General features: G+C 36.9%; 1 protein-coding gene across 2 annotated transcripts in view; it reads left to right on the forward strand.

Annotated features, from left to right (window-relative positions):
* Nucleotides 1-12,194, forward strand: part of kremen1 (kringle containing transmembrane protein 1) — a 77,074-nt gene that overhangs the window by 36,324 nt on the left and 28,556 nt on the right. For both annotated transcript variants that reach the window (XM_028034553.1, XM_028034554.1), the window contains exon 3: nucleotides 8,925-9,016. In XM_028034553.1, the coding sequence (XP_027890354.1) occupies nucleotides 8,925-9,016 (92 nt within the window). The remainder of the gene's footprint in view (nucleotides 1-8,924; nucleotides 9,017-12,194) is intronic.

Consider the following 12,194-nt stretch of genomic DNA (forward strand, 5'->3'; position numbering starts at 1 on the left):
GCCTGATATTGGACTCTCCTCCTGGTACATTAGTTGGAGCGTGTGAAGCGCATGATAGTTCAGAAAGAGGCTGAATAGCTTTGTCTGCAATTTGACTGCTATTTATATGCAGGTGTGTGTTCTGCAGAATTTATGAGTGCTCACCGTGGCTTCTAATGCTTTTCCCTTACATGGATTAGATAATGGAAATGCCAGAGTGAATAGTGTTCCCCAAGTTGATTGTAAGTGAGTCTCCCTGATGCAGGGCTCATGCCTGAGGTCAGGCGGCTGCAAACGTGATGTTCACTGATTTTATGACCATATTTGTAAAATGAGTACTCTTTGAAAATAACTGTCAAGGTGTTACTTTTTATGAAACTCAGATTTCTGTGTTAAAAATATTTTCTTACTGTTCTGGAAACAGAACAGTAAGAAAATAATTTAATAATTGACTTTCTTTATTGATGTAATATTCTAATCTTAAATGTGTTTTCATTAGCTGCGAAGAAATCAGAACATCATTATAATTAACAGAAGAAAAGACTTTAAATCATCAGTCTCTGTGTAATAAATCTATGTAATGTATTCACTTAGTGAATTGACTTACTGGAATAAATTAACTTTTCCACAACATTCAATATTATACATAGCTGCCTTTATGTACTGCTTTCTGTTGTGATTTGACTATATCATCTCTGTACAATGTGCTGTAGGTTACCATGGTGACAAAATCACATTTAAAGTGTTTCTCTAAATTATAAAACTACACATAAAATCCCACCCATTATGCATCTGCCCTGCATTGTCATCACTGGCATATGATTAAGTGAATAATGCTCCAGCATTATTGAAACGGTTTCATAATAGCATAACTAAATCTCATGCTACGCTCTTCAGATGAAGGTTAACTCACCTCAGATTGCCAAATGCTTGGAATGACTCCAGCTACAGAACAGTCCAACCTATTCTGTCATTAATTTAGCTAACAATTGTTTGACCACTTGAGGGAACTCATTAACATTGCATAGAGCATTAAACTTTAAAAAACAACAACAATACACTCATAACAGCATTTCTTTAACTACATAGATGTTTTAGATTCAGCAGTAAAATAGACACATAAGTTTGACAAAAGCTTAAGCAATTTTTTTAACCTGAAAAGAATATTACCTTTAATAATTGACTTTCTTTATTTTGCCTGAAATGAGCAAAATTACACATAAATGATTATGACTAAATTAAATTATACATTTAACTACAATACCTGTGTTAAAACAACATCATGCAATGTTTAGGAAAGTCAGAGTTATACTAGAGTTATTAATAGCACAAACTTTAGACATAGGAATCAATTTGAAACAAAATTTGGAGGCGTATTATTTGTGTACATGATAAGTTTTTGTGATCCCAATCAACAAATCATTCCAGTTCAGTTTATCTACATTATTAAATTTAGTATTATAGTTACATCAGGATGCTTTTTGGAAAATACGATGAAATAAATGTACCTTAGAATAAATCACATTAATTTTATTCAACTCCCACTCCTTTCATTGAAGCAAAATAATTTGAAAAATAAGGCAAAGTGAGACACAGCATCACATCAACTTCTGTTTATTTCAAATTAAGCCAGTTTATTTCGTCCCAATTTAATCTTAATTATAGTCCTGCATGTTAAAGTTGCTTTGTTGCTATATTTTGAAATTAATTAAATCAAGGATAAGCTGACCAAGGAAATCTAAAGATAGATCTTTTATTTTTGTTTTTTCTTGAAACTAGACTTTAAGCAAGAATATTGCATCTTCAGATGGATAACTGGCCAACAATCAGTCCTTACCTAAATCCCTGTGGACAGCCTTGCAAAAAGCTGCAGTCAGCTATTACAAAATTGACTCGGCGCCAGCACACAATAATGAAACAGTTCCAGAAACTATCAGCAGACAAGAAAAGGCTACCATAATTTCAGTGTTCAGAGATCAAATATTTTCATATTCATGTTAAGCAAACATATACAATGCACAATTTATTATTTAGGTTGCTTTGACGTTCTTTGCATTTTGAACCAAACCCCTGCTCTTATTAGCTCACTTCCTATAAAGTAGCTGCATTCTTTAGTTAGAACACAAGATGGCTGACACTGAGGACACACCCACCAGGTAGCAAACATTTCAGCAGTACACCTGCACACAACAATTACAACAACAATTTGCTCTGGAACTAATGTAGAAAAGATAGAGAAGAACTTGGTGCTTCTTATCAAATGAGCAGCCATACGCCATGACTGACATGTTGCTAGCAGGACAGCAAAGAGACACAGAGAAACACAGAAGCACTGTCTATACTATCCATCCATCCATCCATCCATTTTCTGGTCACCCTTGTCCCTAATGGGGTCGGGAGGGTTGCTGGTGCCCATCTCCAGCTACGTTCCGGGCGAGAGGCGGGGTACACCCTGGACAGGTCGCCAGTCTGTCGCAGCTGTCTATACTAGGAGTACCGTATTTTCCAAATTAAAAGTTGCTCCAGAGTATAAGTCACATTCAGTTCAAAGATATGTCGTGAAGAGGAAAAAAACATTTGTCGCATTTAGAAATTGTCTAATGTGAGGGATCTTGGTCCATGTTGATATTATGATTTGGTGACACAGGTTCACCTACTTTTCGACAAACTCAAGGAGATGAGCGACTTTGACTTGGATGTCAGAAATGCCTACGCTCTGCCGGTGAACTGCACAGCAGAGTGGATCAGAAGGTTGTTTCAATTTCTGAAGCAGTAACACCAAGCAGGCATGCCTGCAAAGTCATTCATTTTCACCTCCTTGGCATCTACTAAGGCGTGGCGACGTTGCTGCACCTTTCACTGTATTTCCTACTGTAAAGAGAACCAAGCACAGTCCCCAAGTGGAGTTTGTCAATGACTAGATCTGGGTAACAAACACAAAAGCTCTAGACTGTGAGTACAGTTGGATATTTCCAGAGAGTTGCACTTAGAGGAATCATGATTGCTGGTTCTATCTACCCTGAACATCTGTCTGTGTATGCTGTCTTAATACATCACAGAATAGTCATATTTGTTTTCTGTAATAGGATCTGATGTTTGATTAATCAAGAACAGTAACTCGTAGCATTCTAACATGACTTTGAGTTTAGCATGTCATCATAATGCAGAAATACACCAGCAGGCAGCAGGAAGCCCTCCCCAGCTATACGTTTCCTCCACATTCACAGCATCAGAGAGCAGTTTGCATGCTAAATCATCCAAGTCAATTAAAGAGTCTTCTCTCATGCAGTAAATTACCAGACTCTGATCTGCTTTTGACCTCAAATCCCTACCCAGACAAGCCTCTCATCACTACTTTGCAATCAGCATTTCTCCTCCCACCAACCCTGCAAAATGAGGGAGGTAGAGCTTTCATCTCCTTTTTCCATGTCTGCTGGTAAAACTAAACAAAAGTCAACCTAGAATTTCACTAAATGTTTGTTTTGTGAACATTTTATTGCATGTTATGACCGGTCTTTCCACAAATAGCACAATGTTAAAGATTTTTCTGGATTTTTATATCTAGCTTCACGGCGCCAGGCGTTTTTTAAAACTGTTCATAAATTTTTGAGTGAAGGAAAACATGTGAGCAGCGCCAGCTAAGAACAGCTGTTTTTCCGGCTGTGCTCTGATGGACACCGCTCCTGCTTTCAAGTGTGCGGCTAGGGAGAGCCTATGAGGCACTGTGGCTATAATTGGCTGTGTACCGAAATGTGTGGCTCACTCTGAGCAAAATGACTCAATCATCGTAATTGTGCCAATTAAGAGTCCAAACATATTCAGTGCTCTTCCTCCAGGTATGGGAGTGTTTCAACAAGTTCTGCTGATCTGAGCCAAAGAAGCCCTTTACTGACATGCAGCAAAGGGAATGTTACTCCCCCAAAAATCCCTCACACAGGCACAAACTCACACAGTGGGAATAACATTTATCAATTTCTTCTAGGATAACATCTTTTCTCTTTGCTGCAGGGGAAAATGGAAAAATATCCATCAATCTAAGTCTGCTTTTATCTCCTAATCAGACATTGTTGGCATTTTAACTTTTCTTAAGCCTCATGCAAACAAACACACAAATAATACACAATGTGGCAGATGCACAAAGCTGATAGCAAGGGCTAAATGTTTGAAAATATGAGTTTGCATGTGCTTTCTTATTCTAAAATTGGACATTAAAAGTAGATCTACTCTGAAAATGGTTTTCCCAAGCAAACAAGGTCGAGTTTTCCCGCATTCAAATAAGTTGTGGATACATTTAATGAAAACTCCAAACACATTTACATGTATTCATGTAAACAACAGCCAGAGCTGTCTTCAAAAGGGAAACTGTTGGTGTGATGCAAATTGTTTGGGAAAAAAAGGAACGCGAATAAACATGGTAATACTGCTGCAAAGGGGGAAAGTAACACCATTCGTTGCAAAAAATAACATAAAATAAACATCAGTGAACTGATCCTGTCTGTTAGGGATGTCGAATATTTTTGATTACGTTTCTCGGTAAACTTTAGCTTTAATGACATAAAGCTACATCATTTTTAAAGTTTAATCAGTAATACTTTTAGAACAAATTTATGTCAGATCATGATTTCTTGGTTAATGTCAAGTTGTCGTAACAAAGACATTTTGAATAATGTCAACTTTGTATTAAAAGTGTCATGATTTACCGAATGACACTTTATGACAACAGTCATAAATATTCATGAAGACTTACTCATGTTCGTGGCAGGTGTTATGTCATGTTTATGACGGTGTCATGACAGTCTTATTCATAACCTGTCAAATAAAGTGTTACCCATTTCTCTGCATTCTTGTAAATAATCTAATAAGGTTTTAAAAATAATTTTGTCGACTCGTGCTGAATTTGTTAAAGGGACTACAAATAAATTACCTTTGCAATGAACATCTAAACATATCTTATTATAAGATAAGATAATACAAGATAAAATTTTATTAGCCTGAAGTGGGAATTTTAAGAATTGTATAATACAATTATACAATTCTTAAAATTGTATAATTGGTTGAGACTGTTGCACTGAGAGTGGGACAGTGAACGGTAGTAGACATCAGTCGAGGGGAAAATTTGGTGAGACATTTGGATCATAAAGCCCCACCTGGGTCCCTTTTTATTATTACAATATAAATATCAGATCTGCCATATTATTCTGAGTTTGTGAATGAATTTTCACTGTTAGTAATTAATTTAAAGAAAGAAAAAAAAAAAACCAAGAGAACATGTTTTTTACCCATAATGAAATTGGTTGATTTACATTAAAAAAAAACATATTCCTCTGATGGAAAGCATTAGTATTTTTTAAATCCCAACCCCAGGGAAATAGTAAAATTGAAAGCAGAAATCAAACAATAAACAAACAAAAACTATTTGATTGGGGTTCAGTGACAAAGAAAAGAAAAACGGAAACATGGTTTTTGTGGTTAAAAAGGCATTTATGAGACTTCAATAAAAAGCAAATCATTAAAAGCTAAAAGTTATCCCAAAACACTCTGGCTAGCCAAAGTTAGTCCCATTTGCTAAGAGAGAGGGAAAGTCCAAAAGGAAAAAGAAAAAGCTAAGCAAGGAAAATGTTGTGGGCTGGATTTGGTGGGCTGTTTTGCTTCTTTGTGTGTTTAATGCAATGTAGCTCATAAATCCTGCACAGAAATAAAGCAAATGGGGGAAAACATTTCCTAGCAGAAACTTCTCAGCTGACTGGCAGTGTGCAGCAGCAGGCAGGGAAAGAGCACCACTGCATTAATCCATGCTGCATACAGGAGGAAAACTCTCAGATCGGCCAAGCTTTCTCATTTCACTAGAAGGACTTTGAAATGTGGGAGCAAAATGTAAAAAATAGAAAAAAAAAAAAAAAAACAATACTTAAGCAGTGATTAAACTGTAACTTTTTCAAACTTTACCATACCTTGAAATGACAAATCCACCCACGCCTCTTTCGGCTGTATGATTGTGTGATGGATCTAGAAAAAGGCTCCGGGTTGAAGTACCCGCTAAATTAATCATATATCAAAGAAGCTGGTGAATCACACATGAAGTGGGTGGTCTGCTGAGGATTTTTCTTTTTCAGATTCAAATGCTTAATTTATGTCTGCCTCCTTCTGGGTGATTAAGAAACCACATTAAACTTCATAATTGGCTTTTATGCATTCTTTGAATTCATATTTCAAAAATGATTATACTGTGTTGACAGGTGTTAAAAAGAGAGGAGGCGAGCCATATAAAGCATAGGTTTGTAATACAGCGACTTTATTATTGTTTGGCCCAGTTTCTGCTGTTTAAAGAGCAGCCTGGAGCCAAACAAACAGGTCTCTTCTTCCCTTCTACCGAGGCAACAAATAGATCCCAGCACATGATACGATGAAAATCAAGCTTGTGAACTTTAAAGAAGAAAACGTTGGGGGATGAGCTACTGTGGAGAGGCTTCAAGGGGAGCAGCGATGATTGGATTCTGAAAGCAAAATGTCTTGCAAAACAACTTCAGTGTTGTTCATTCAGAGCATAAAAAGGAGAAGATACTCCGGATAGTGTTTTTTATTGGAAAAGAAAAGAAATGGAAACGCCCTTCACAACTTTGCACAGAAAAAAAGTGAAACAGGATAGCGCAGCGTTTCAGGGCTTTTTCAAAATGCTACAATGAGCTGTGTCACGAGAGAAAAGGTTTGTGGCGTTCAGTCAGGGCTAAAAAAAAGTCACTTTAGAAGGCTGTTTTTAAGCAAGCAGTGTACTTTTACAGTCTGCAGTTAATCCCAAAAAGGAGGTTTAAGAGCTGAAACGGCATTATGATGAGCTTCCAGTTCACAGCACGGCTGCCTTTACTTCATTTCCCAACATTCTGACGATGCCACGAGGGTCCTGGTTTACAGAACTGGTTTACCCTGGAGATGTTGAGCCTCCCGTCCCATCCCACTCCTCATGGCTTTTATAAGAGAACTGAAAAGGAAAAGCACCAAGGGGCCTTTCTGGGTTATTATGATGGGTTAAAAGTGTCTTGATGAGTTTCAAAAGAGGCTGCAGACACGGACAAAAGCTTGGCCCCATCACCCCTATCTCTCTTTTTTTGGGTCTCTGCCTGTCTGGCCCAGAACAAAGAGCCTTCCCTCTGACCTCCAGAAGACTGTTTAGTCTGGACTTGACTGGCATGGCTGAGCCTTTAGAGTTTAAGGAAAGAAGCTGAGCAGACAAGTCCCAATAGATGCAACCCATAGTGATTGACATGGGAAATAATCACCCTTGGAAACGCTGTTGAGTATTCAGCTCTAAATGGAGTTTTTTGTCTTTATAAAGTTAGTTTTGCAACAGTACATCCATGTGATAACCTATTCCCCCTCCTCTGTTTTATCTTTTTCTGTTTTTTTTACCCTAATTATTTTCCAGACCTATTTCTAATTAGTTAATGCTCTACCACATTTCATTTCATCTCGTAAAAATACAGCGGCTCCACTAAGGTATTACATGTTTTCTGGAGAACCTTTGTGAACATACAGCTTCATGGAGACAAAGGAACTGTTGACAGTTTTCCAGCTGAAAATGGAGAGAGCACGGCACAACTAAAACCTAAGGCTGTCAATGTTAACGCGGGCCATTAACTGAAAATGTTTAATGCATTGATATTATATAACAAAGGTTAATCGTATGACTTATTTTGACTTAAAGAGACTCTTCCTCAGAGGGTTACACAGTTCATAGCAGTGTTGTCTTGTACTGCGGTCAGCAAAGCAGAGTTGCAATGCTGAGTGAAACGATGAGAGAGGATAGTCAGACTGGTGACCTCAGTGGCAAATTTCACTTTTAAAAACATGTTTGGACAAAAACCAAGATCGTATGTAGCCTTCTTATTTCAATGATAAATTATTACACAACCAGTTTATAGTTAACATTTCAAAATTACGTTTGAAAATAATAACGTAATTCCATTTAAACTGTCCTGAATGTAAAAGCCTGGAAAACTGAGATGCTTTTTTTGAGACAGTAAGTTTTTCTTTAGCATTTTTAGGACAACATGCATTTTTACAATTCTAGCTTGCAAAGTTAATCACAGAGCTAGAGTGTGATTAATCTGATTAAATCATTATAATCGAGTGACAGCACTACTAAAAACATTGCAAAAAACAATCACCAGTGCAAAGGATGTAAGAATCATGGAAGCAGCAAAAACAAAAAAATACCACTGGTAACTCGGGAGGAGCAACTCAGGGAGAGAAATTATTTGTGCACCAATCAAATTTTGTAAAGGTGGAAAGAGGCACACAGGTCATTTTAAATAAGTACTTTTTAGATGAAAAGAGTTGATGAAGAGTGTGGAGAAACCCAAAACATAATCAAATTGATAAAAGCGTTTATGTGTTAGAGCAGCCCAGTCAAATACCAACCCTAAATCCAAATGAAAATGGGTGGAAAGCTTTAAAAGTGGTTGTTGTTTCTAACCTTTAAGAGTTTCATTTGTAAGCTGTTTTGGAAACCATGAGTCCTTCTGCTTTCCGTTTATAATTATGCTCTAATGTGTTTTGCTCTGTCACATAAAACCCTACTAGAATAGTTGGTGGATGGAAACTGAAAGCTGAAGAGACATTTAGAAAATGTTTTCAGGGCTCTGATTGTTCTAAACAGCTCCAAGTTGACCTTTGTGTATAAAAAAGCACAGACCTAATGTTGCATAGCTGTATAATTTTATACTTGTGAGCAAGTAATGACCTTTCTTATTAGCAGTTAATCTGCATCATAAATTCTTGGCTGATGCCTCACCTTTGGTGGAAACTTACTGTTAAAATCTTTCAAAGTGAAGAACTTCAGTTTATTACCTGTTCATTCTCTGTATTATTTTTATACTCATTTTATGAAAAATAATTATTTGTATACCAGCTTATTTGTGCTTCTTTTCTTTCCGTCTTTGTGGCTGCAGGAATCCTGATGGGGACGTCCAGCCTTGGTGCTACATCGCCGATCACGAAGAAGTTTCGTACTGGAAATATTGTGACATCCCTTCGTGCCAGAGTAAGAAGCTGCCACTCCTCTCTCTATTGTCTGCCCTCAGGGACATACAGTGGGCATGCAGACCGGCCGTTTTTATCACTGCGCTCATCTTCCCACCTGCCATGCATAGCTTCGTGGTCTGCAGTGGTTGTACGGAGCTATTATCATCGAAAAAATGTCTCTAATTGCCTCCCATTGCCCCTCCTGCTGCCTTGTCTGGGCTTGCTTTTAATTTAATGCAACTGTCAGTTCAAGCTTGTGTTTTGTATGCATCCCAAATGGTTGAGCAGAGACTGGACGTCTTTTTTATGTTGGTTTCTGAATGCTATGGATGGACAGAACATCTTCAAGAATTAAAAAGTCAATTTCCCTTAAGAACACAGGATTGTAATAACCCGACCCAGAATCCGCATGGACACGTGTTTGTCAGCACTGATAGATTTTGCCTTTGGCTTCGTAGCTTGTTTTGACATGCTTCTTGTTTCCTGCCAGTTTGTGGATACAGTTGTGTGTTTAGTTCGCATTATGTGGGTGTGAGACTTTCTCCGTCCAGTAAATCTCAGATTAATATGTGTGATGGACTGCTAGTACTCGGAGATTTTGTGGCTCCAAGAGACTTAGCCCTTTTGGCACAAACACACACAGAGCAAGCTGTCTTTAATACCTGCACTTTCTTTCCTTTCACCTTTTTAATCGCTCCTGTTGAAATAGAAGTCTTGGATGGATACTCCTATTGTGCTTTTCAGGTCAAAGATCACAATTCTTGCATGGCAGGTTTCAGTGATATACTGCAGGTGTTTGCATTTGGTTAAGCTTTTTATTTAAGGCTTTGTTACAATTAATATACATTTTCTAGTGAAGTGCAATAAAAAAATATTGTTTTTTTTTTTTTGCTTTCTATTTAGTCACACTTTAATGTTTCTGATCAAGAAAAAAAACAAAAACAAATATGATCTGGTAAATTTCAAAAAGTTGTTTTTAAATGATGTCATTTGTTTAGGGGGAAAAAAATTCAACGCAAACTGACGTAATACCCCTTTACTCCATGTTAGCTTCATTTTTACAAATCATATTAAGGTCTGATTTATGCTTTATAGCAGTTAGAAGAAGTAGAAAAGAAATATTAATTACCTTCAAACTGTGGGGAAATTCAGGTGGACAATCAGCAAATTACAAGAAAAACAAACAAAAAAATAGAAGAAGAACAAGAGTCTGAACAGTAAGGGCAAATTTACAACCTATAAGAGTTATACTGTATATTTCATTCAGATCTTCAAAGAAGAATGAGTAAAAATCCCTCCATATAAAACTTAAAAGATGCTTAAAGGCAGTTTATGGCCCTCTAGTCTGTCACAACCAGTTATTCTGTAATGAAATTATCATTCAAAAACTGATTTGAAAGGTTATTTTGTGCCTGATACCAAAAAATATGAGCAGATCTGAACCTTCAAGTGTGACAAAAATATAGAAACCAACAAGGAGGCAAATACTTTCTCAAGGTAGCGTATATATACATAAAAGTCCTAAGCTGGTTAAATCAGGTCAGTGTTGTTGTATTATTTTTAGTTAATATGATCTGTTGAACAAAAACAAATCATAACTCTTCAATTCATCTAAAATAAATATTCATCCTTTCCTTATTTTCATGCAAAAAGCTTCTTTTTGGAATTTATTCCTTGGTTTACATTTCCCTTCTCTTTGTTTTTATCTTCTTCACGTCCATTAGTAATTTCCCCGTTAAGTTATACATTCAATGTTTTACATGCGGTTCTTGAGTTATGGTGGCAGTTTGTGCTGTTTTTTTCACAGCATGTAGCTTCTGAGATTATTGTTACAAAGTGCCCAGTTTTGCATCTAGTCAGTTTTATTTAAACTGCACATTTTGTCTGGGAATTATAAGCTAAATGTGCCTGCAGATACAACTGAAAGTATGTAAATAACCATATGAAATGGTAAAATATAATAAGAAATTGGTCTAGTTGAAGAGAACAAATATTTTCAATGTCCTACTTTCAACAACGTATTGAAAAAGTATCAACATCCCAGTAAAGATGTTGAGGATTCAAAGCAATAACAATAAAATATATTTTTTTAAATCAGGTGTTTGTTTAAATGCGAGGTTTGTCTCTTTTGCCTCAGTTTATTAATCAGAGTTAATTTAATGCTTGCTTTTTTATTTCTGCAAAGTGTGCATTGTAGTTATTCAATCAGCTAGAATGAAAACATGAAAAAAATTGACTGTTGTAGAGCTAGCTCTAACAGCTACAACCTGAACACACACTGCTTCATTTTACTGACAACCCTGAAATGCATTCTTGTAAATGTAAGACTTCATCCGTAGTGTCCGCGCCTCACATCAGCTGAAATTCCCCCAGGGCCTCCTATCTGCCTCCAAACGGATAAGTGGCTGCAACTGAATGCTGCAATCTTCCATATTGCTACAAGATTATACAAAAACATTATTTAAAAATAAAAGCCCCACAAAAAGTGACTGTATAAAGTGAATACTTAAGGAAAAACTAAAACCTCTGGTTGATAACTAAAGATACGAGGTGATGAAATGTGCTGGGGAGGTTATAGAAAGTCAGGAATATGTGTACTCATAAGACTAATAACATACAGACTACTATTACCACAGTTGAAACTGCAAAAGGCAACTGTTATAAAAAGTATATATATTTTTTACATATTTCTTAAAACAGTCACTATGTTGTGACAGTGTAATATGAAACAGATAATCCATGAAAAGAGCCTCCACTTCCTCCCTGAACTACTACTGTACTGCCGTCTGTAGACAACCAATCAGAGCCAGGAGGAGGGTCTTACCGCTGTCAAGCAACGCCATGCACTCGCTGCTCAATGTGCTAATAGCAGAGAAACAACTTACAGTTTCAGGAAGTTGTTTATCCACTGTCATCTGTGGCTATGCTAACTAGTCTTAGCATTCACAACACGCTCTGCTGTCAAGAAGAAGCTGCAGCATAACAGAGAGATAAGGGGGAGAGGACTGGGGAAAATGAGCAGTGCCACATAGAGGTTGATTGACAACACTAAGACCCGCCTCTTGGCTCTGGATGGTTGTTTCTAGGTAGCACTAAGAGAAGGCAGGGGGGGCTTTTTTCACAGATTATCTGCCTCATACCGTCACCACATAGTCACCACATAGTTACAATTTTAACATATGTGAATTTTTTTTTTT

Source organism: Xiphophorus couchianus, chromosome 12, assembly GCF_001444195.1.
Source record: "Xiphophorus couchianus chromosome 12, X_couchianus-1.0, whole genome shotgun sequence".
In the NCBI taxonomy this organism is placed as follows: Eukaryota; Metazoa; Chordata; class Actinopteri; order Cyprinodontiformes; family Poeciliidae; genus Xiphophorus; species Xiphophorus couchianus.